The sequence below is a fragment of the Mesocricetus auratus genome, unplaced genomic scaffold (genome assembly GCF_017639785.1).
Source record: "Mesocricetus auratus isolate SY011 unplaced genomic scaffold, BCM_Maur_2.0 Super-Scaffold_100015, whole genome shotgun sequence".
Classification (NCBI taxonomy): domain Eukaryota; kingdom Metazoa; phylum Chordata; class Mammalia; order Rodentia; family Cricetidae; genus Mesocricetus; species Mesocricetus auratus.
This window is the reverse complement of record NW_024429198.1, coordinates 6,415,265-6,440,244: the sequence shown is the minus strand read 5'-3', so window position 1 is coordinate 6,440,244 and position 24,980 is coordinate 6,415,265. Positions and strand designations below refer to the sequence as shown.

General features: G+C 42.6%; 1 protein-coding gene across 1 annotated transcript; it reads left to right on the top strand.

The window, feature by feature from the left end:
* Nucleotides 1-616: 616 nt before the first annotated feature.
* On the top strand, nucleotides 617-22,008 carry Dnajc21 (DnaJ heat shock protein family (Hsp40) member C21). The gene is made up of 12 exons (XM_005078004.4): nucleotides 617-879; nucleotides 7,867-7,960; nucleotides 9,634-9,757; nucleotides 9,950-10,072; nucleotides 10,555-10,859; nucleotides 12,354-12,505; nucleotides 12,825-12,912; nucleotides 15,301-15,459; nucleotides 16,008-16,050; nucleotides 18,118-18,290; nucleotides 21,002-21,077; nucleotides 21,524-22,008. Exons 1-12 carry the CDS (start codon nucleotides 783-785, stop codon nucleotides 21,689-21,691), a joined length of 1,602 nt encoding a protein of 533 aa, XP_005078061.1. The 5' UTR covers nucleotides 617-782; the 3' UTR covers nucleotides 21,692-22,008.
* The last annotated feature ends 2,972 nt before the right edge of the window (nucleotides 22,009-24,980 follow it).

Here is a 24,980-nt window from a genome sequence, read left to right as displayed (position 1 = left end):
CATGCACATTGGTCAAGAGGAGAAAAAAGCGATCTTTTTTCTTTTCTTTTTTGTTTTTCGAGACAGGGTTTCTCAGTATTGTAAACCTGGCTGGCCTCGAACTCAGAGACCCACCTGCCTCTGCCTCCCCAGTGCTGGAATTAAAGGTGTGCGCCACCAACGCCAAACTGAAAAAAAAAAAAAAAAAACGCGATCTTTGTAAGTGGAAGCTGAAGAGAACTCAAAAGATGTTAAACACTCGTGTTTCCACCAAGAACTTCTGGCTGAGGCACTTCACCTGTGAAGTCTCCTCGGGGGAGAAATAATCACAACACCAGGAAGGCGTTTCCCAGACTACTGCCCATGTCAAGCCCCGCTGGCCCTCCATCCAGGCCGGCTACAGGGTGCCACTCAGGCAGCCTACTGTGCTCCTCACAATGCCTCCCAGTCGCGGCTCCCCCGCCCAGGCCCCTCCTCCCACCGCGGCGCGCGGCACGCGGCTCGCCCGGAACTCAGCCCAGCCCCCGCCCATGCGGAGCCGCCGGCGCCGCCGGCGCCGCCCCCTCCGCGCGCCCGCGTGCCGCAGCCCGCGTCGTCCGCCGCCGCGCGCCTCCACCGCCTCGCGCCGCTGCCGCCGCCGCCGCCGGGCTCGCTGGCTGGCGGGCTGCTGGCGCTGGGCTCCCCCCGGAGGACACAACAGCCAGCGCCGCCGCTGCCACTTCGGCCCGGGCCCGGGCGTCGGCCCCGTCCCGGGCCCCGGCCCCGGCCCCGGCCCCGGTCCCGGTCCGGCGCCTACCCCCGCCATGAAGTGTCACTACGAGGCGCTGGGGGTGCGGCGCGACGCCAGCGAGGAGGAGCTCAAGAAGGCCTATCGGAAGCTGGCCCTGAGGTGGCACCCGGGTAGGTGATCGACCGGCGGGCGGGGAAGCCGGGCGGCCCTCCTTACCCCCCCTCCCCCGACCCGCGAGACCCGGCCGGGCCCCCGCCCCCGCCCGCCGCCCGCCGCCCGGCCGGGAGGGTCGCACGCGGTGAGGACGGCGCGGCCCTTGCCCACACCGCGGAGGAGAAGCGGACCCGGCTCGCAGTCCCCGCGGCGGGGCAGCCACCCGGCTCACGCCGCCCGGCGAGCCTCCGCCCACGGCTGGGGAATGGCTTTAAACAGGCCTGCTCGCTCCCGCCGCCAGGCTTCCAGGGCTCCCGCAGAGCCGGCCCTGCACTGGACACGAGTTTCCACGGCGACTTGCACTTGGGTGGACGGGCCGGCCAACTCCCGGAGCTTCCTTACGAGTCTGCTTCCCCGGGATGCTTTGTGTGGCTGAAAAATGGGTCTGTGGCACTTTGACAAAGTCTCAGTAGTCGAATCCCGGCCTTTTTGAAATTCCCCAAAGGCTGCCTCGGTTGCAGTGGGAGTTAAAGCCGGCATGGCGCACCTGCTGGCGAGCGCTCCCCCATCCAGCCACAGCAGCCTGTGCTTTTAAGAAATCATTTTGGCCCGGGGTCTCACTATGTTGCCAAGGCGGCCTTTGAATTTGTGATCCCTCTGCCTCCCCTTGGTGAGTAATTAGGATTACTGTCCTGTGCCACCAGGCGTGGCTGGTTTACCTGTTCACTTTTGGTTTTGGTTTAATAGTTTCATTTTAACTTTAAGGTATTCACCCAGGAGTCTACATAAGGTGGCTATGCACACATAGATGACTAATAAACCTTATTTTAGTAGTATATACTTTCTTTTGTTACCAAAACAAACTTAAAAGAGAAAAAAACACATCTAATACAAACATGTTTAAACTCAGTTTTTCTAATACCTGTCCAGAAGGTGTAAGTCACTTGCACAAGATTTTGGAATGCTAAAACAGGACTCTGTTTCCTAACGGAGTCTCCTCGGGAAAACATGCCTTACACACATGATAACTAGCTACTAGTATGGGAATGAAAGAAAGAAAAAGGAAGTGACTGCTTCTAGGTACGGTGGAGAAGAAAGTGTATTGTACATAAAAGGGAGAGCATAGTCAGGTGCAGACAGACTCATCTGGGAGCTTCCAGAGAGGACTTGACCCAGAGCCGTGTGGGGAGATGGGGAGGGGAACCAGGTGCAGCAGCCAGATGGCCAAAGGTACAAAAAGTGTGGGTAAGCATGGATTGCTTAGGAAAGGGCAGCCCAGCCGCAGGGCTGGAGAGTTCAGGGTAGAGGGTGGGGTGTGTAAATCATTCCCTGTTGCACTGGAGACTGTGGGATGCTGGGAGAGGCTGGGTCTGCTTTGATATGTTAAATATGCACCTCAGCCTTTTGCCCTGGGTTTGAAACTTGAGCAAAAGAGTGTAATTGCTATTTGGGCTAATAGAGCAACTAGTAAGCCCCTAAGTAATGGGGGCGGGGTTGCCACTGTGTTGAGAGATGCTGAGGCTTGCTCTCTGCTGAGAGCATCTTGGTCTGTGTCCTGTTTCAGGAAGAGCACTGTGGGGAGGGGGTGCATAGAAGAAGTCCAGGGGGATGGGGGGCAGGCAATACCTACAGGGAGGTTACAGAATGGGTTGGAAGAATGGGAGGAGAGACTGGAGGCCCAGAGTGGGAAGGTCTATGTAGTAGACGGAAGAAGAAACATGGCTATTGATCGGCGTGATGGCAGTAAGGGAGGAATATTTGAGGATGTGCACACACACGCACAAACCTATTGAAAGGACAGACGTTTCACATTGCAGGAAGTCAAAAGAAAAAGCCAAAGTAAATAACCCCAAAAAAGTGTACAGGTGTCGGGAAAGCATTTTCATACAGTAGGGGCTAATTGTGATGTCTAGGATGATACTGTGAAGGCAATTGAGGACTGAAGAGACCTGGAGACAAGTCAGAGTCCCAGTGGTCAGGGGTGGGCCCTTGGGGCCAAGGGGTGGAGAAAAGGATGATAGACGGAAAAAATAATGAGTTGGGCAGTTCAAGGAGGGAAAGAAGTATTGCTGATTGGCTTGGAAGCCAAACCTCTGAGGAACTAAATGCAGCATCTTCTGAATGTCATGATTCGTAGCATCCTAAATATCTTTTCTACTTCCTCAGGAGACAAGTGATTTCAGTATGCTTGATTTGCTGGGCCACTTAGTCTTTTAGTCAAGAAATGTTTAATTTCGTTATGTGTGCAAGGCACTGTGTTAGATATATTGGGAGCTAAGCCTTGATTCAGAGAAGCAACCTTCCAAAAGTTCACTCCTTTACTGTTCTCTTGAGTTCCTTGTCAGGTGAACAAGGCAGAAGAGGTTCCTGCCCTGGTTGGACATGCATTCTGTAGAGACACGGGAAAGAAACAGGCAGTTTGAGACATAGGAGAGGAGGACTATTTAAGGGCAAATTCAGGTGTTGATGAGCCCATGTACTCACTTGGGCTAGCTGTGTATTTATGGGTGACAGAGATGGGAATAGTGACCCAGGAAGATTGACTGCAAAGAAGTAACACAAAATGACATCGTGGTAGGATGCCTGTTGGAAGAGGGGAAGGGGCCGAAAGAGAGAGGCTAGCATAACTGGCTGAGTGGGGCCAGGGCAGGGAGGATTTATTAACTCTGGGATAGGATTTTAGTCTAAGAGCTTTGGTAAACCATAGAAGAATGGGAAACACCATGGTGACAAGTGACAGTTTTCCAAGTTTCTCTCTGGTTGTAAAGGGACAATGTTTCAGGGAGGGAGGCCAGCCTGGAGATGAGGGCAGGAGTACCAAACTGGAGTCTCTGAGCAAGATGCCGCTTTTCAGTGGCTAGAGGAGTGGCTAGAAGAGAAGAACACGGTGGGGGGGGTTGGAGAGGGGAGGGGAGGTACGGGTAGTAGAGATGGTTGGTTAAAAGGGTTAAGTCTTGAAGGGAGGGACAGTGACTAGGCACAGGCCTGCATCACCGTAGGGCCACTATGGGAGTGCTATGGCAAGAAGAGTAGAGCCCTGCAGAGAAGTGATGCTTTCTTACAGCAAGGTGTTGCAAGGGGCAACCCAATAAAACCTTCTGGAAGGCACTGTAAGGTGGTTTAGGAGATAGCAGAATATGGGAGTGCCATAAGAGCAATCTATACAGAATAGTGCAGCCATGGATGCCCGGTAAACCTCAGGTGACTTTGCAATACCTATTTCAAAATGTAGACTCTCTTATTTCTTGTTTTGTTAGATTCCTGCTGTTAATCTCAGTTCATAACAGTCATCTAACTCAAATACAATTGTATAAAGTGAAAACAAGAAAAAAGTTTTGTCTGGCAGTAGTGGTCTTTAATCCCAGCACTCAAGAGGCAGAGGCAGGTAGATCTGTTGAGTTTGAGGTCAGCCCGGTCTATGGAGTGAGTTCCAGGATAATCAGGGTTACTCAGAGAAATCCTATCTCGAAAAAAACAAAACAAACAAAAAAGAAAGTACCACTCAGAAATTAGGTCTTGTTATTAGATGGTATATCCATAGGTCTTATGTGTTTAAAAGCTTTAGCTTATGCTTGGGCAGTGCTGGTGCACACGCCTTTAATCCCAACACTCAGAAGGCAAGGACAGGTGGAGGGCAGTCTGGTCTATAGAGTGAGTTTCAGGGCAGCCAGGGCAACACAGAAAAACCCTGTCTTGAAAAGACAAAAAGCCAAAAAGAGCCTCAGCTTTCTGCAGATTTCTTTGGGGAGGGAAAGAATGGGATGAAGTTGGACAAGGTGCAGTCGTACTGATAAAAAAGGAACACATATCACACACCCCTGGCAAACACTGTTTTTGTGTTATGTAAGAAGAATCAGTTGTCAGATTTTTTAACTTTTAGGTTATTTAATTTGAACTGCACTATTGTGTCTTGACAGAAATTTTTGAGACTTAGTTTCTCCTATTTTCCCAGGAGACAAAAACAAAAACCAGTGACACTGTAGTAGTTTAGCAGCCCCACTTGAGGTGTTTTCTTTTTGTTGGTGTTTTCTTTTTTGCTGTGTTTATGAATGAGTTGATGAAAACATAGAATCTTAACACTTGTCAAGGGGACTTCACCTTGAAAAGGGTGTGAGGATTGTGTGCAGCTTTCTGTACCAGGAAGTGGAGTGTTGTTGCTAATGCAAAACTTTTTTTCTCACCTCACAAGAAATCAGAGGTGCTAGTTCTGGTATCTGCATGTGTTTGATGAAGCCATTGGAGTCTTGCTCCACAATCCTTACTTACCATGTGAGTTGAACCCTTGAATTAGATGTAAGCAGTGAGTCTCAAGGGTGGGGCAGCTTAGGATAGCAGTTCTCGCCCATCCCCTCCCACCAGCTGCTAGCGGCCCTCAGGTGGGACCCTTGCTCATCATCCAAGGAGGCAGTTGAAGCTACTAGTCACAGAAAGGAGAAGGACAGTGTAAAGAAGAGACAAGAGTTGGTGCTAGTTGCCTTTTAAGGAAGAGTCTTAAAATCCACTGGAATGCTTTCATAGATTTTATTAACAAGTGTCTAGTCACATGGTTACACCTAAGTGTTAAGGAAGGCTGAGGAACAGAATCTTTACTGCAGGGGCCGGCACCCATCATAAGGGCAGGGTTCAGTGGCAACGTGAAAGAAAGGCTGTTAAGAGAAGCTTTTTCTTTGTGAGAAACCTTCCCGCCCGCCTAGTTCTAGATCCGCATCAGTCCCAAATAAACACACAGGAGGCTATATTAATTATAAAGCTGTTGGCCTTGTTTGTTTCTTACTGGCTAGCTCTGACATAAGTAATTACCCCATAATTGTGAATCTAAGTATTTCTCTTACCGGAGAGGTTTCCGGGCTTCCTACCCCAATGGCGTTACATCTCGAACTCTTTGTGTTTCTCCTACCTAGAGTCCTCCTGGACTCCTAGTCCCTCCTATCTAGATTCCCCATTGGCCAGACAGTACTTTATTGACAAATGCACAGGACTTCCCCAACAAAGGCACAGTCAATTTTGGGTATGAGTCACAGTCTGCTACAATTCCTGTATTGAGAGCTGGAGCAGGATCCAGCAGTGGCTTAGTTAAGGGCACACTGTCACAAGGACCACCCAAACCCATACCTTTTCCCCAAGAGAGCGGTGTTTTTCCTGGAAAGCATTTCTTAGTAAACTTGTCTTTGCAGATTGCTGTGATAAGGTGCCATGACCAAGGCAACTTAACAGAAGAACGTTTATTTTGTGTGTATGGTTTCCGAGGGTTGGTCCATGATGACAGAGCACAGGCAGCAGGTGGCTGGAGCAGCAGTTGATAGCTTACATTTTGATCTCTAAGTAGGAGGCAGGGAGAACTAACTAACTAACTCAAAATGGTACTAGTTGTTTGGAACCTCAAAGCTTGCACTAAGAAACACATCTCCTCCAAGGCCACACTGCTAATTGTTCCTAAACAGTTTCACCAACTGGGAGGAAGGACTCAGACTTAGGAGCCCATGGGGGACCTTCTCAGTCAGAACACAGGATTGGCTAGAGCTGCCTGTCTTCAGATGGGTGCACTCTGAAAAGATTAGAATTTGTTGTGTTAGTTCTCATGGAAAGTGAACCTTACAGAGGTAGAAATTATTTTTAGTTAATGTAAGACTGGCTTTAATCCCATAGGATAGAAGAGGCATGGCAAACTGCTATGCTTGGAAAAATATCAATGTTAGATATTCGGCAGCCAGCCACTTGTAGGACTTGGGATCAGCTGAAGACACATGAAAGGGGACAAGATGCCGTTGCCCATGGGCCACTTAGACAAAAGTAAGGCTGTATGACTGTTCGGAGTGAACACATTCTGTCATATTTTCTAAACTCTTAGAGACAGGTATTGAGTAATAGCTAAAAGAACTTGGTGTGTTTTTGTTAGACTCAAAATGTTTAATTTCTGAATGTACTATTCACTGATGACAGAACAAAATTACCAAAGCTTTAGGGTTTAAAGCAGCAAACAACAAAAACATTGTGCATCAGTTCATTATGTAGACTCCAAAGGTTCTGAAGCTTAGGATGTGGGAGTGACTTGGCTTATAGCTTCTGCTAAGGCTATCTTATCACTATTGGGAGGACCTGCTTCCATACTCGTGGATACTGTTGTTGGCAGGTCTCTGTTTGTTTCCTCCTGCCCTCTGTTCTTCACCCTGATCTTCTGTGTAAACTGAGTTCCTCACACTGTGACATGGATATTCCAGGAGAAGGCAAGAACCCAGAATAGGAGCTGCTGGCCAGTCCAGTCTCATACCACACCCTGCCTTCCCTCTGCTCCTGCTGTTGTTAAACCAGCACTGCCGATGAGAAGGGTGAAGTCAGAGACCTCTGCTGATAACCATTTGCAGGCGAAGATGCTTTTTGAGTTTTGCACTTAAGGAGGCATACCGAAGAAAATAATAATTAGCATGTGCCTCTGTGTGTATATGCCTGAGGAGGTCAAGGGACAACTTGTAGGAGAGGTTTTTTTCCTCCCTCGTGGGTTTCAGTGACTGAACGCTGGCCATCAGGCTTGATGGGCAGCATTTTTATCTGTTGTGCCATGTTGCCAGACCCTGCTATTAAACACACAACAGTCTCACCTGTAACCTTAACCTTGACTGGCCAAGAACTAGCTATGTAGACTAAGTCGGGCTTGGATTCTGAGATCCAACTGCATGTGCTGCCCAAATGCTGGGATGAAAAGCATACGACACCATGCACAACCTATATATAAGAGAATACACAGAGAGAGAAAGATACGTATATATCTGTGTACATGTGGGTATGTGACATACACATGAGTATGCCATCGAGGGTACATGGAGATCATGTATAGGGCAGAGGATGGACAACTTGCAAGAATCCAGTTTCTCTATTTGCCGTATGGGTTCCAGAATTGAATTCAGGTCTTTAGGCTTGGGAACAAGCATCTTTTCCCACTGAGTCATTCTGATGGCCCATGCATGTACTTCTTCCATGACTAAAGTTCTGTGACTTTTTTCTAACAGATAAAAATCTGGACAATGCTGCAGAAGCAGCCGAGCAGTTTAAGTTAATTCAAGCAGCATACGATGTGTTGAGTGACCCTCAGGAAAGAGCATGGTGAGCATTGTGTTGTCACTCTCTTCCTCCTTTGGTTTGTGGCAGGAACTGTCAATATGGCGTTGTTGGTTTCTTGGCAGTTTAATGCACTGAATGGTTTGAGAGTGTTCTAAGCACCTGTCACCTTTTCGTTATGTAAAGTGCAGTCTGTGGGTAGGAAGGAACTTTAGAGATGATTATTCCAAGTGTCTGCTGTTATCCATGATGAAGCAAGTGTGGTGGTTACATAGCTTTAACTCAGATCCCGCAAGTAGTTTGTCTTTGAGTGGAGTTCCTTTAGTGTATGACAAATTAATTGTTACACAAGAAGGAAGTTTTGTCTTTAGCAGCAATTCTTACTTTAATACAAAAATTATAATACATTTCTATAGAGTACCTAAAGAAATTTTAATCTATAAATATAATAGGCACTTTAACAAAGATGAGCTTATAATATAGTTTCATTTTATAACAAGAATATATATAATTGAATTTCTGACTTTTCAACTTCTCAGTTCTTTGCTGCTAATGGTTAGGTTTTGAACTCAGATGTAACAGTGAAAAATCCTGCTGTTGATGAAGTACTACTCTGAAAGTCATCTGTTTTACAGTGTACAGCCACAGCTAGCTCTCAAAAGAGAAGGGATATAAAGGAAATTCTTAAAAATTCTTTTAAACCACATAGAAGATCTTAAGCATTTCTCTATCAGGGACTTTGGAGCTCTGTCCTAAAGCCAGATGTATGCACATGCCTGTAGTATCTGCCTGTGGTCTCTGTCCTCAAGAGATTCACCTGGGCTACATAGGGAGATCCTGTGTCCAAGAACCAAAACAAAATACTTAGTGTTCGTTTTAGAGCATTGGCATTTCTCCCTGGCTTCTTTTTATTTAGTTCTTCTCTAAATCAGAGATTGTCTGCTTGCTCCAAGACCCCCTTAAAGCGCTTGCCTGGTGATGCTCCTGTCACCTGGTGATGCTCCTGTCACCTGGTGATGCTCCTGTCACCTGGTGATGCTCCTGTCACCTGGTGATGCTCCTGTCACCTGGTGATGCTCCTGTCACCTGGCGATGCTCCTGTCACTAGAGCTTGTGAGGTACCTGACCTTAACAGTAGAAGGGACATGGTTCCAGTTCTGCTCTTGCTGTTTACAGACTTTATGATAATGAACAATCAGTATTTACTATTACTAAGCTTCAGTTTCCTGCCGTATGAAGCAAGGATGATAATAATAGTAATAAATGCTATCACAGACTTCTTATGAAGAGTAATTGGGGTGTGTGTTGTGTGTCATAGATGAAGTTTATATAAACATAAATAGGTTTTTTTCAGGTAAATGTTGGTAAATTCCCAGGTCTAAATGTAACCAGATGATGTTCAATACTGTCCCATTTAGTTGTCTTTCCTGTGGATTTCAGTACCTGTTGAGAGAGAGAATAGAACTCCCAGCTGATAGTACAGCACTCCAAGTTGCAGTAGAAGTTGCAGGCATGGTTTTGGTCTTCGGTTCCTGAAAGTCTCCCACGTCTGTTAGTTTCTAGAGTTTCTTTAATTTGTGTGGTTATGAATTGCATGTGTTGAAACATACACTGTTACTTTGGCTGGTTCAGAAAAAGAGTCCTTGTGACTTTTATGTAATTATATTTAAAATAAGTCCTTACTTGGCCAGCTCTTTTCATTTTCTAAATTCTTTTAGGTATGATAATCATAGAGAGGCCTTACTTAAAGGAGGGCTTGATGGAGAATACCAAGATGACAGCTTAGATTTGCTTCATTATTTCACTGTTACCTGTTATTCTGGTTACGGAGACGATGAAAAGGTAAGATGGGGAACTTAATTCCTGTCACGTGGTTAAGTGACTTGAATGCAAAGCGCTATCTTACCACTGTGGAGCAAGTGGGACGCACATGTGGCCCGTGTGTGAAGGGAGGGCACGTGCATCCTCAGCACCATGCCTGGCTCGTGTCTTCTCTGCTTCGGCTGTTTCTGACTTTGCTCTGTCTTGTTCTAGGGCTTCTATGCAGTGTATCGTGATGTGTTTGAGCTGATCGCAAAAGAGGAACTAGAATGTATGCCAGAGGGAGATGTTGAGGATTTTCCGAGCTTTGGTGACTCCCAGAGTGACTATGACACGGTAAAGAAAAACTACACTTGATTTTACAGTTAGCCCCTCTCCCTGGGCTTTCTGGTGTTTTGTCTCCTAACCTTGCTTTCTCCCTCACTTCTCCCGACGGAGCTTGCAGCTGTCTCTTAGTGCCTACTCTTTACTTGGTCTCCCTGTGGTTGTAGTCTTTCTGTGGTCAGTGAGACTATTTTCTTTCTTCTCTAAATCTGCCTTGGAGAATGTCTTATCCTGGAAAGTCTTTGAAGAGAACTGCCTTCTCTAGCAATTAATAATGCTAATGTGTGAGGGTCTAGAGTTGTAGTTTAGTGGTAGAGCATTCATCATTCATACATAAAGGTTTTGGGCTCAATCCCCAGTACTGCAAAAGTTAACACACACCAAAAGTATCTTAGATTCATGAAAAGGAAGGTAGAAGATGTTTTAACCCTTAATTCCTGCTGCCTTTTAAAAGAAATTTAAAAACACATCATTTCCCCTTTCTTTGTTACTAGGTGGTACACCCTTTCTACGCTTACTGGCAGAGTTTCTGCACACAAAAGAATTTTGCCTGGAAGGAAGAATATGACACTCGGCAAGCCTCAAACCGCTGGGAAAAACGGGCGATGGAAAAAGAAAACAAAAAAATCCGAGACAAAGCAAGGAAAGAGAAAAACGAACTGGTGCGCCAGCTTGTAGCCTTCATTCGTAAACGAGATAAAAGAGTGCAGGCTCATCGGAAGCTTGTGGAGGAGCAGAATGCGGAGAAGGCCAGGAAGGCCGAGGAGATGAGGAGGCAGCAGAAGCTGAAGCAAGCCAAGTATGCAGTGTGGGCCAGACCCTCTGTGGTGATGTGGGTCAGGGTGGCTGTCAGCAGGGAGCCAGCGAGACGCTTCCGTGTTAAGTTCACCATGCCCTATAGCTTGTAACAGTTTTTCTTCTTTTTAAATCTAAATTCTGGCCTTGGGTAATGTTTCTTTACCTCCTATGTAAACATCTGGTCTTGGTTACACATTTTCCTTCAGAGGTTCTCTATACTTAGGATCTTTTATTCTAGTATTTCTTAGTAACTAATGTTAATTGAATCCCTACTCTGTGTAAGGGTTTGTTTCAAATGCTTTCCTGCTTTCTCTCATACTTGTTAGAAAATGAGGTATGTAGCTGGTTAAGTCGCAACTGAGAATGGGGCTCATGAAGTCTAACCCAGAGCCCCGCTCTTTAAAATCTTTTTTTAACTTCTAAAAATTAAGATGGATATGGTGGCATACACCTTTAATCCCAGGGAGGCAGAGGCAGGTGGATCTCGAGGCCAGTGTGGTCTACAAAGCAAATTCCAGGACATTCAGGGCTGTTACACAGCAAAACCCTGTCTTGAAAAACCAAAGAAAGAAACAGTTAATTTTGTGTGTGGGATGGGACACTCATGTAGAGAGGACAACTTGGATGGGCGAGTTCTTTCTTTTTGTTATGTGCACTCCAGATTCTCAGGCTTAGTATTGAGTATATTCTGCTGAGTCATCTTCCAACTGGAGAGCCCTGGTGTTAGCAACCATGCAGGACTGCCTCTTGGTACTTTTTGTTTTTCCGCTTAATGTTAGTATTTTGTTGTTAAGTTATTGTAAAAGTTTTGTATCTAGCCGGGCGGTGGTTGTGCACACCTTTAATCCCAGTACTCGGGAGGCAGAGTCAGGCGGATCTCTGTGAGTTGGAGACCACCTTGGTCTACAAGAGCTAGTTCTAGGACAGTCTCTAAAGCCACAGAGAGACTGTGTGTCGAAAAAAACCAAAAAACAAAACAAAAAAAAAATGTTTTGTATCTAGAGTAGTTAGGGTTTTTGTTTCTTGGTGGATTTTTGTTTGTTTGGTTTCTGTTTTGCGACAGGGTTTCTCTGTTTAGCCCTAACTGTCCTGGAACTCATGCTGCAGACCAGGCTGGCTTCAAACTCAGAGACCATCCCCTCTCTGCCTTTGCTGGGATTAAAGGTGTACACCACCACTGCCCAGCCCCCAACCCCCCCCCCCTTTTAGCACAGGTTATTCATTTACTAAAATTCTACCCAAACCCACACATTATCTTGTACTTTTTTGACTTAATACTTAAAGTCACCTGAAGACTTTGGCTGAGCTGCTGAAGTTTATATTTCAAGTCCTATTAGTAGAGCAGGTGAAACCAGCCACAAGCCAGTGACTGTGCCCCAGGTGTAGCTAAGTATGGTGGAAGGTTTGCACGCGTTGGCAACATGGGGGAAGACTCTGTAGGGCTAGTTTTAGAGCCATGCTTTCCAGTGGAAGTGAGGCTCTGCTGTGTGTCTAGATTGGCAGAGCAGTACAGAGAACAGAGCTGGATGACTATGGCCAATTTGGAGAAGGAGCTCCAGGAGATGGAAGCGAGGTACGAAAAGGAGTTTGGAGACGGATCAGATGAACATGAAGTGGAGGAACAGGAGCCCAAAGATGGATTGGATGGTAATTTCTCTTGCTATATTAAATAGTTTTGGGAAATAAATGTTACTGTGGGTACTTAGATGCCTACAGTGGTCCAGATGTAAGATACTAGGGAATGGAACAGCAAATGACAACCGCATAGCACTTGACTTCTACTTCGTTGGTTCAGTGCCTCAGTTTCACTTTTCTTGTTTTCTATAAGGAACTAGAAATTGGAGTTCTTTTGTGGCAATTAAAATACATTCTGTTGGCCGGGAGGTTCTCGAAAGGGGCAACTTTTTTTGTAAAGAAACAGTTTTCTTTGTATATTTACACTCTTACCATAATCTGTCATCCTCAGGTAAAGACTGTGAGGAGGCTGAGGAGACTGAACTTTATGATGACCTTTACTGCCCAGCTTGTGACAAGTCCTTCAAGACAGAAAAGGCGTAAGTGTCCGTCTTTGAACTCACCTTTTGAGGCAAGGAATAATATTTTATAAGAGTTCGTGGGGGATTGTTTGGAGCAGTTTGATCAACAGTACCCCCATCCTCCATAAGGATGTTTGATTAAATAAGAAGAGGGGTTTTTACAGTTAATAAACCTCTTATACCCATTAACATATTTCTATATTCCTGTGTGCCATTTTCAGAAATGCAACTATGTCAAATCGTAGTTGACACAGTTGAGAAAGTGAGACCAAATCTAACCATCTCTGCACTGGTGTGAGACTTCCTCCTGCCATCACGTTCCTTCCCAGCAGCTTGTTGCTGTCAGCCTAGGGAGTTAGACTAGTGCTGCCAAGAGTATGTCTGCTGAGGTCGAATTGCTTCATCTTGTGGAGACGGTTGGAGAGGGAGGAAGAGCATGGGGGACTGCCAGCCGAATCAGCAGAGCACTTAGTCCAGAAGAGAGTGGGGTGTGCGTGTCAGAGAGAGGCACTAGATACCCACAGCAAGGTGCCTGGGAGTAAGAGAAGCAGCAGAACAAAAAAGCAACAGTCTAAAGAGATTTTAAACTTGTTTTTTATTTTGGAAATAATTATACCTAAAGAAAAGTTACAGGAATGGCACATAGCGTACTCCTTAGCTCATTGTTTACACACTGTTCATTTACATGCTTGCTCACTTCACACACAGGTAGGCACGTAAACATGGACAAGCATACACATCATTTTTTTCCTGAGTAAATGGAAAGTTGCATATATAATGCTTCTTTACCTCCATATATATATAATATACATATTATATATATTACTTTGCCTCTAAATATATGTAAAATTATATATACATATACACACACATACATACATACATATGTTTTCAATAACAAGGTATGTTTGACATGATTACCTAATGAAAATTCTGGGAGTCAGAAATTGCGATAAAGACCTGATAAATCCAAGGAACAGCTGAGAATCAGTTGGCTGACCCTCTCTCCATGTTTTTCCCAATCCACAGTACCAGAAATTCCCAACTCCCTCTCCCCACCCCCAATCCCTTTTTTCCCTTTCTGTCCTGCTAGCAGACCTCCTTAGTTGTCCAGCAACTCTGTGGTCGATCCTGGTCAGCCATTCCCTGACTCAGTCTTTTGATTCAAGGTGGCTTTATTTTGAATAGGGACTCCAAAATTTGATATCTAAACCACTGTGGTAGCAGGCCTTTGGAAGAGGGAAACCCACCTGTAGCAGTCAGTCTTGATGCTGGAGGCTGAGTGATGCTTTTCTGCTCCTCTTGTATTTACTGGTCAGCATCTGGGCCTCTCTGTAAAGCAATGCCCTTTTCTTCTCCCATTTATGTTTCTGTCAAGGAATTTTGTTTGTTTTGTTTTGTTTGTTGAGACAGGGTTTCTCTGTGTAACAGATTTCTGGTTGTCCTGGAGCTCTGTAGACCAGGCGGCTCAGACTCACAGACATCCACTTCCATTGCCTCCTGAGTGCTGGGATTAAAGATGGGCACCACCCCACCCGACAACATGTCCTTATCATTTTGAACATTTATTTTCCAACTAAAGATACCTTGACTTCTTCAGGGGACCTTGGTCTAAGGAAAATGTTAATAGGAAGGAACAGTAGCAAGTAAAACAAGGAACCAAAAAAATCTAACATAAATTAAATAGTGACACAGTTTGCAGCTTGGGTTTTATTACTGTTTCTGTGGAACTGAAGATCAAACCTAAGGACTCTCTGTATGCTATTCAGCCACTGTACCATGAGCTATATCATGAGACTGTTTATAACTTGACAGTTTAATGTTAGCCCTGATTTGTGGAATGTCTTTGGTTTCTGTTTCATATTAAGTTGGTATTGGGAATGCCCGCCTGAATCCACATTTAAGGTGGTAAGAAAGAGATGTTGTTGAAAACGTAAAAGGAAGTAAACTTGTTCTTTGAGGCTTGGCACCACCTCTTCTCTAGGCAATTAGAATGTATGTCTTAGAGTTTTCAGAGATCCCTAGAAGCCTGTAGCATGACCTGGAACATAGACACACTAAGCAGACACTTGGTGATGAAAAGGAACCTGGCAAAGACTAATTTTGAGAATTAAAAAAAAATCAAAATAAATAGAGAATTTGGTGAGAAAATACATTGAAGTAAAAGGAACTAATAAGGGGAATGCTGGTTTTGGGAAGAAAGAAAGAAAACTGCATGGTCTAGCCGGGCTGTGATTCCTAGCAGTCACAACAGACTTCGACTGTTACCCTGTATAAAATCATCCATTTGGCAGGCCTGGTGGTTGCAGTCATCCCACCGTGTACCTGGGTGCATATGGTTCCTACTGTGTCCCCCGGCGCGTGTGCCTCTGTAGTACAGCTGCTCATGTCAGATTATCCTTTCAGCATGAAGAACCATGAGAAGTCAAAGAAGCACCGAGAAATGGTCGCACTGTTAAAACAGCAGCTGGAGGAAGAGGAAGAACATTTTTCAGGAGCTCAAGTGGATGGAAATGTATTGAATACCAATTCTGAGGATGAAGTGGAAGAAATACCAAAGCAAAAGTAATTGACAGTACTAAATGCCATTGGTACCTTTGTCACCTTAGAGATGGTACTGAAGTGTGTTTTCTCCCAAGGAAGTTGTTACCTACTATTGTTAGCATCTCCTCCAGTTAACAGGAACCGTTCATTGTTAAAATGTTTGATATGTTTATAGACTAGGTAATGACTACATTGGAAGCATTTTCCTTCTTTTTGTTTTTGTTTTTTTGAGGCAGGGTTTCTCTGGCTTTGGAGGCTGTCCTGGAACTAGCTCTTGTAGACCAGGCTGGTCTCAAATTCACAGAGATCCACCTACCTCTGCTTCCTGAGTGCTGGGATTAAAGGCATGTGCCACCACTGCCCTGCTGCATTTTCCTTCTTATGCAGTTAGCATAAGAACACTGTCCAGTGATCTCTAAAATAACAGTGTGAGCATTTTCTTGTCATTTTAATGTTTTATGATATTATACTTTTTTAGTATTTCTTTACTGTTCTATTTCAGTATTTTTTATTTTTACTTAGTATCACAAAGTCAGATACTTCACATTTTGATTTATATTTGTTCTTAGGCTTTCCAAAAAACAGAAGAAAAAGAAACAGAAATCAGCCCAGGTATGTTGAAAGGTTTTATCATATATCTTTCTGACTCCTACAATAAATATATTATAAATACTCTTAATTCTAAATGTAGATTTGAAATGTACTTTCTTACTCAGTACACTCTGTATTAAGAGCTTCACTGTTATTTTATGTTGTGTAAATTATTTTCTGTGTGTCCGTGTGTATGTTATGTGTGTACATATGTGCATATGGATGTTTATACCTTTCCACACACACATTTGGATGCCAGAGTTTGAAGGTGTTGGCTGTCTCCTTCTGTCACTTTCTGCTTTGTTTCTTTGAGGCAGAGTCTCTCTCTGCACCTGAAGTTGTAGTTTTCAGCTAGGTTGGAAGCCAGCAAGTCCTTGGGGTCCTCATTGCTGCCCCTACAGTGCTGGAATTATAGGTGCATTTGAGACAATGCCTATCTTGTTCTGTGGGTGCTGGGGTTACAACTCAGGTCCTCATGTCTGTGCAGCATGGGCTCTTCACCTTCTGAACAGCCTCTCTTTTTTTTGTTTGTTTTTTTGAGGCAGGGATTCTCTGTGTAGCTCTTGCTGTCCTGGAATTCACTCTGTAGACAAGGCTTACTTGAACTCACAAAATTCCACCTTCCTCTGCCTCCTGAATGCTGGGATTAAAGGCCTGTGCCACCACCACCCAGCATGAACAAGTTTTTCAGTCCTATAAAGTTGTTCAAAAGGAAATGAAATGCTTTCAGGTTTTAGTACATTATCTCCTTATATGGGTGTAATTGATTTAATTACTGTTGCATATTTGAAGATTTTGCATGTAGAAAGAACTTCCCAGATTAGAATTGAGTGCCATTTTTAAATTGAACATATCTGATGATAAGGTTCTTCAGTCAAGATAACAATTAAAATCTGGACATAGGAAAATCTGGGTTTTGGTCTTTGCATATGTAAATTTAATCTATCATGGAAGGTTTTAATCTTTGATTTTGTTGTATTCAACAGTACCATTCAAAATGGATGGAAGATCCAGATGTTAGACTAAAATGTGGACCTTTCTAAGATTAATTTTCTGAGAGGGACAAGGCAAAGACTCATCTACCTGCCACTTAATTGAGTTCAGGAGGAAAACATGTATATTAAGGGAGAGTACATATGAGTGTGAATCTGCAAACTTGAGTTTTACTCAGAATAAAGCAAAGTTGCACTTAGTAAAGCAATGCTTATCAGACATTTCAATGATGAGTCTTCTTGCTGCTTTTTACCCTAACTGTAAAAATAGTATTTCTCATAGTAATTAAGAAATGTAGAAATAGAAATACCATCTTTATTTCTATAGATATTACTTAATATTTATTGAATTAAATTGTAACTGTGCTGTATGAATTTCCCCCTCTCATTTTTGCTAATGCATTGTCTTTTTTACATTATTGAATGAATATCATTTGAAATATATATTAAATTTATCATATTCAACTATTCAATTTTTCTCTAATATCTATAATGACCATCTAGAGATTTGTAGATTTTTATGAAGTAGCATTTTCTTATCACAAATTGGCCTTGAGCTGTGTAGTCAAAACTGACCTTCAACTCTTAGTCCCTTTGCTTTTCCTTCCAAATGCTCGGATTATAAACAAGTCCCACTGTGTCTGGCCTAAGAGTGTCTTATACCGCTTCTTTTATATTTCTCTTCTTCTGTGAGTGTGGGGCATAATTACATTATTCCAAGTTTTGGAAATGTAACATAATCCATTATTATATAGGGACTAAGGAGATATTTTAGTTGATAATATGAAGTCCTGAGTTTGTATCATTAATAAAAAAAAAAGACAAGCCAGTTTGCACTTACCTGAAATTTGTACTGTTACAGCAGAGACAAGCAGTTCCCTGCAGCTAGCCTAGCCCATCAGTGAGCATCAGGTTCAGAGAGAAACCTGATCACAAAAGATAGAGGACGATAGTAGAAGGCACCTTACTCTGCTTCTGGCCTCCACGTGTACATGTACACATGTACATACACTGCACATGTATGCATGCACACATATGAAAATGAATCCATTGCTATTAAATGGATTGGTTTTATAATGGCATATATGTTCTTTAGAATTATGATAACAATTTCAATGAAAATGGAATTGAAGAAGAAGTAAAGGTTGATCCAGAAGATACTAACCTAAATGAAGGTGATGCCAAAGAATTAGAAAATAAGCCCCAAGAAAATGTCTGTGTCACAGAGGCCACAGAAGTCTGTGAGGATCCAAAGAGTGAAGCTAAAAGGTAAGGCAAATTGCCTGTTACTTCTTGACTACTATGTAATTAATGGTAAGGTCATCAAGGGTAGGTCAAACAGAACTTCACCCTATGCCTAAATTAGGTATAAACTACAAGTGTGTGTGCATACCCACACAGACACAGACATGTATCTATTAGGTAGCACTGTGCTAACAGCAATATTACTGGTAACATCAGTACCACTGTAGTAGCAATATTACTGTGGTAATTGTCACTATGGTAACAATATGACTGTGCTAGCTAATAACTATATGACTGTGTTAACAATATCACTGCAGTAACAGCAATATCACTGTGGTAACAGCCATTCCACTGTAGTAACAATACTTTTACCGTGGTACCAACAGCATTGCTGTGGATCAGTTCTAGTTTCTCTTACCCTGCTAGAAAGTCTTACTTTGCCCTTGATAATCCAGTGAGAATAGGTCTACTGCTGAGTCTGTTTCCCTACCCCACTTCACTATATTGGTACTAACTAAATCATCATGCCATGCCCAACCTCAGGATGTTAGATCATAGCTCAACATCATGGTACCTTCCTGCTCAAAGCAGCCCTGCTGTGCTAGAGGAAGGGTCTCATGTCCTATTCCATAGCGATCCTGTGGCCAGACTACTCAGTGGACATGAGGACTGGGCCAGGCTGGAGCAATAGGCCTCTTGAACTCTCCCAGTCAGTATCTTTTACCTACCATGTGACTTCTACCTGATTATTCACTTGAGAATGATAGAGTTCACTGATCATAGTCTGATTTTCTCCTTTTACTGATGTGAGAAAAGGATTTGGAGAACCCAGCTGGTTTCTTAACTGCTGAGGGATGGCAGGGCTGAGACATGCCATCACCCCATCTAATCTTCCAGATGATTTTCCAACAATGACTGGTTTATCCCTTCATTGCTTCTGTAGTGGTGTACATAGTGAAAAGTGCTCCTCTTCTGCCAGTCCTCAGCATTTAAGAAATCACTAGGATTCTCTGAGTTCTTGTCAACATCGCTCAAGTTGGTCTCCAACTTGGAATCCTCCTGCCTTAGCCACCCACCCATTTTTTTTTAATGAAATATACCATGCCTGTCTAATCTTAGCACATATAACACAGCAGAGAGCAAATTAGAGCTCACAGAGGAAGAAGCCTGATAAAGGAATGTTCAGGATTCAACTAGAGGAGGGGGATCCTGACCACAATGGCTGGTGTTCTGAGTTTTGGTTTAAAGAGAACTGGGAGAACATACGAGGTCAGCAGAAGGACACTATTTTTTATTTTTAATTTCTTTGTTACCATATACAATAATGGGTTTCTTTTATGACATTTCACACTTTTTACTTTTTTTATAGTCATTCCAGATAACAATTTTAATGAAAGTAAATTTCTAGTATTTAGTTGTAGCATTATATTACTCATGACTTATTAAAGCTGGCCTGAGGGTACAGAACACAAAGCTAGCCATAAGCCTTAGAGCCAGGCAATGGTGGTACACACCATTAATTCCAGTAGCCATACTGGCTAGCTGTAAAGCTAGACGATGATGGCACACACCTTTAATCCCAGGACTCAAGTGACAAGCAGATAGAATCCCAGGATTCAAGTGACAAGCAGATAGATCTCAGTTCTAGGCCACACTGAGCCACATGAAATCGATCCAGTCCTAAAGAGAAACAGCTCACACAAAGGTGATCTCAGCACTTGGGATCCCACACCTTTAATCCCAGCTCTAGGGAGAACCATGAAAGATTTAGTCTCCAGCCGTGGTGAGGACGGGACAGCCCTTTCAGCCTGAGGTAGAGGTAAGAGCTATTTGTCACAGACTAGATCAGGAAATTATAAGTTGGACGTAGAAGCTAACACCAGTAATCATAGCCTTCAGAAGGTTTAGGCAGAAGGACTGTCTTTAATTTGAGGCCAGCCTGGCCTACATAGTGAGCTCTGGACTAGCCTCGGTATAGTGTGAGACTTGTCTTTGAAAACTGAAACAACTATTACAACAACAGAAATCAGCTGGAGGAAAAAATAAGTTAAAATAGGGCACTCAGTTTCATGAATTGGTGTGATTAGCACTAGTTTTAAAGAACTGTCAGTGTAGGTAAATACTCAGGAATGTTTTGAGATTAATGCTTAAGCTTTTGTAAGTTTTGTGCCAAATTTGATTTCTCATGGACTCTGGACACAAGGCTCAGGAGCTGGCATGGTACTGACCTAGGCCTTCTGCATTTGGGTGACAGTAGTGTAGTTTGGTCTTTTGTGGGGCCCCTAGCAGTGGGACCAGGACCTGTTCTGATAATGAGCTGGCTCTTTGGAACCTATTCCCTATGGTGGGATGCCTTGTTCAGCCTTGATGCAGGGGGAGGAGCTTGGTCCTGCCTCAACTTGATGTGCCATGCTCTGTTGATTCTCATGGGAGGGAGGCCTTACCCTATCTAAATGGAGATGGAGGGAGGGGTGGATAGGGGCGTGGTAGGGTGAGGGAGCAAGAGGAGGGAGGGGAAATGTGGTTGGTATGTTAAATAAATAAAAAAAGAGGGAAATTTTTGATTTTTATCTCTCAAGTTTTTTTAAAACTTTGTTGACTTGTGAAATTGAATTAGACATTAAAGTGAATAAATCAGCTTGACTCATACATTTTATCTTTTGAGTATTTTTGGAAGTAGATGACAATTAGAAAGGATTCTTATTTTACATTATACCAAATAAATTATTTTCCAGTGTTCCTAAATCTAAAGGAAAGAAAACCAAAGATGTGAGAAAACCTGTCAAAGTACCTGCTGAACCAGCAACAATGGTAGGTCATTCTTTACATTCACCTCTCTAGTCAACCTTGTGTATCTATCTTAAAGATGTTTTGTAGGTATCAGTTTGTGTGTAATTCTGTCTCTACATGGTTACAAGCTATATAACTATGTATTCTGTATATTCTGCTATCTTTTTTTTAAGTCTAAAAAGAAGCATTTTGGAAATACTAGATGCTGGCAGAGTCACTTTTTCATTTACTCTAAGCTCAGACCTTGGCGATAAAAGTCACAGCTGTTCAGTTGTAAAGCACAGACTTCTTTCTAGTCTACGCGGTGAAAGCCATTGGCTTCTCAGGGCCTCTGCAGTTGACAGTGCTTGTCATTTACCTTTGTTAAACGTGCTTTTGCATTTCTTTGATGTTTAACCTTGACATTAAAACATAAAACACTCGTTAGCCTATCACTTGCTCTGACATGCTCTTACCCTCTTCCTCAGAGTGATGTCCTCATCAGCTGTGCAACCTGCCACAGTGAATTTCCATCCCGGAATAAACTTTTTGATCATCTAAAGGCTACTGGTCATGCAAGAGCCCCTTCAGCATCATCATCTTTAAACAGTGTGACAAGTAGTCGAAACAAGAAAGAGAAGCGTAAAAACAGATAGGAATTCTGCCAATTCTCCTTTTTCTTTTTCTCAAACTGTCTCTAGATTTTGAAACCAAAAACTGAACTGAAATAATCTAGAGTTAAAATTTCAGTGATCTGCAATTTATTGCATTGTGGAAGATTATTTTTATCTTATAAAGACATTTTTGTTTAATATATATATATATATTTTTAAACATTTCACTAGTGATTGAATTCTACTTTGCCATCTGAATTCACTTGAATGTTTCATGACAGGTAAATATTATAAATGTGTATCTTGATTTCTCATGTGAACAAAAATGTACAGGGAAAATTAAATTATTTTGACACATACATGTGCCCCGTCTGCTTCAGTGTTTTAATTCTGCAATGTTTTTACTTACTTACTATTCTTATATTTTTGTTATGCTCCATGATTTCTCAAAAACTCAAATCTCTTTAAAAAAAATCACAGATTTTTTTTAACTCTTGATGCTGTGACTATAGTTCTGATTATAAATTTACTGCGATTTAGCTGGGTTGACTTAGTTTGTTATACTGGTAACAATCACTAAGGTATTTAGTCTTGTTTGAATTGTGGAGGTGGAGACTATTTAGTTTACACACACCTCTCTTAACACGGTGACAGTTGTGAAATACAGTGGGACAGTAGTGTTAATGACTCTTAATAGGGAAAGTGTTCTTCATGGCCCCACCCTGCCACCACCACACTCTACTTTTTTCCCCTGTTATTCATTGGGGGAAACCTTCCTCTTAGTCCTTTAAAATAACCAACAAAACCCAACAACAAAAACATGCAGGTTCTTGCTATATAACTGATTAGTCCTGAACTAGAATTAGAAGTTTATGCTACTCTGCTTAGTGTGTGTGTGTGTGTGTGTGTGAGCTATATTTAGAGAGGTGCAAGGAGAATCATCATAGCTGTGTGTGATCTGTATCCAAAGATGTACAAGCGTAGATGAGATAGGTAGTTCTTTCATTGCTTTTGAGAGGAACCTTAAGCTCATTAGTTTGAAATGTGTGCTTTCTAGTAATGCATTATTTCTGTTTTATCCTTAAGACCTCAGATGAGTGTCTCTTCATTCATGGGTAAGGTTTAAAATACCCAGAATTCTCAGCAACAAGGTCTTTTCTAATAGCATTTTAGAGGAAAATGCATTGGTGATCTTGGTCATTCTGAGTACACTTAGAACTGTGCCATTAGGAAAATGGGTAAAATAAAATGCCTGGATAGTCAAATTTGAAAAGACCATTGTCACTTAATTGAACAAAAGATAAAATCCATGATAAAAATACCAAGTGTTGAATGTCAAGAAATGGGAACATACTTCTAAAAGTCAAATGTGTTCCATAATTAGGTGATGTCTAAGAAAGTTGGTTGTATGCAGTTCTCAGTGTATACCATTTCTACCTACACAAGGTGTGCAAGGGTACTCACAACTTGATTGTTTGTACTTGGGAATAGTTAGGAATAACTTATATGCCATGAACAAAATGATGGGTAAAATGTGACCTACTTACAAGATGGCAAAGAATTGAATGGTAAAAATGAATGCACCTGGAGAGAGGATCCTGGAAAAAACATAGTGAAAGTAATTTGTCAGGATGATATGCATACCCATGCACAGTTTTTTTTACAATATTGTGCTGGGAGCTATTCATGTGATAATTAGTTCCTCACCAGTAAGAAAAAGACATTTAGAGAAATGATGACTGACCTCTGTAAATGAACGGACAGCATGGGCTGGACAGACTGTCAAAAGGACATCAAAATACTTTAATCTGAAAGAATTGTAAACATCTACTAATTCTGAATGTTGGCTAAGTGGGGGCTTGTTACTCTGGTTCTCGCAAAAATGCTTAGGATGTCCAAGAAAACATTAAATCTCCATTTCAGTAGCAAAGTTACATGTACTTAAGTGGTTTAAGTTACAGTGTTTATTCCAGGCATATTAAGCCGGTTGTGGTATAGGATCTCTTGTCTTTTAATGGTCCTTCTTCCTTTTAGAGGTATGGTTGGTGATTGGGAAAAAGCTGTCCAAAATACAAAAACTATCTCCCTAGTCTGCTTGCAGTTCACTGTCAGTTCTGGCCACTGATGTGAATGGCTCTTGGAATAAATACGTCTTTAAACGGTGTGCCTATTCCATCTCTTTAGCTTAAATGAAGAGGCAGGGCTGGATGTCTGGCCCCAGTCTGGGATCATGAGTCTTCATGAGGCTGATGAACAGAAGGACAAATCTCATAACCCAACCCTTGGAGGGACCCTAGAACAAAGATAAACTACATGTGCACTAGGAAGACAAAGCGACTATGTCAGGAAGCTATAACTCTTAACTTTGGAAGGTGACTCAAACCCGAACTGACATTCAAACAAACATGTGCACAGTTATCCAAATTAGGAGCAGTTTTGAACAGAAACAGGGCACATGGGATCTTGCATTGAATTCCAGCACTGATGTTGACTTTGACCCTGGGCAGATCAGTTAAGATACCTAAGTGATTTCTTTTTAATCTGTGAAAAAGCTGAGACCAGTCTTAGAGAATTGTAATTATAATCTAAAGTATAAACATGATGCCTAGCCATGTGGTAGGCCTTCATTAGCTGCTACTCATTTTCAAAGTTGTTTTTCTTGCTTGATTTATTTACTTTGGTACCTAAAGTAACCCAAAGAAAGTAACTTGGATGCAAGTTGGGGAATAAATTGATCCTATGACTAAAAGGAAGTACTAGTAAGCTGAATATGGTGTCTCCTGGCTCTAGGGAAGTTGAGGCAGGATTGCTGTGAATTCATTCATAGTCTCAAGAAAATCAAAACAAAACTAACCCACCCCAAATGACTATTGTATGTATGTAACATATATTGAAATTCTGTCCAGATGAACAATATGTTCTAGCCAAAGCTGGACACCGTTTTGAAAATTGATAATCCTTAATTATTTTAGCTTTGTACAGAAATTAGTTGACCATCAAAAATAGGTAGAGGCCTCATTGCTGATGTTTATTTCAGATGCCAAGTGCCTTCTGAAAATGGAAAAGGCTTGTTATCATTTGCCCTACAGTCAGTTGATTTTAGAGTTCCCCCAAATTTTGAAAATGTAAAGGTCTATGTCCTCACCACCTGCTGTGAATCAGAATTTCAGTAGTCCCGCCCTTCAGTAACATCAGGCTTTTGTAGAGGTGTGAGCTCCCCGTCCCTGTGAGTACTTATGCAGAGGTGGCCATTTCTCTGACATAACACTTGAGAACAGAAGGGTGCCTATGCTGTCTGAGGGTTGTGTCAGTGACAGCCGCAGAGAACCCA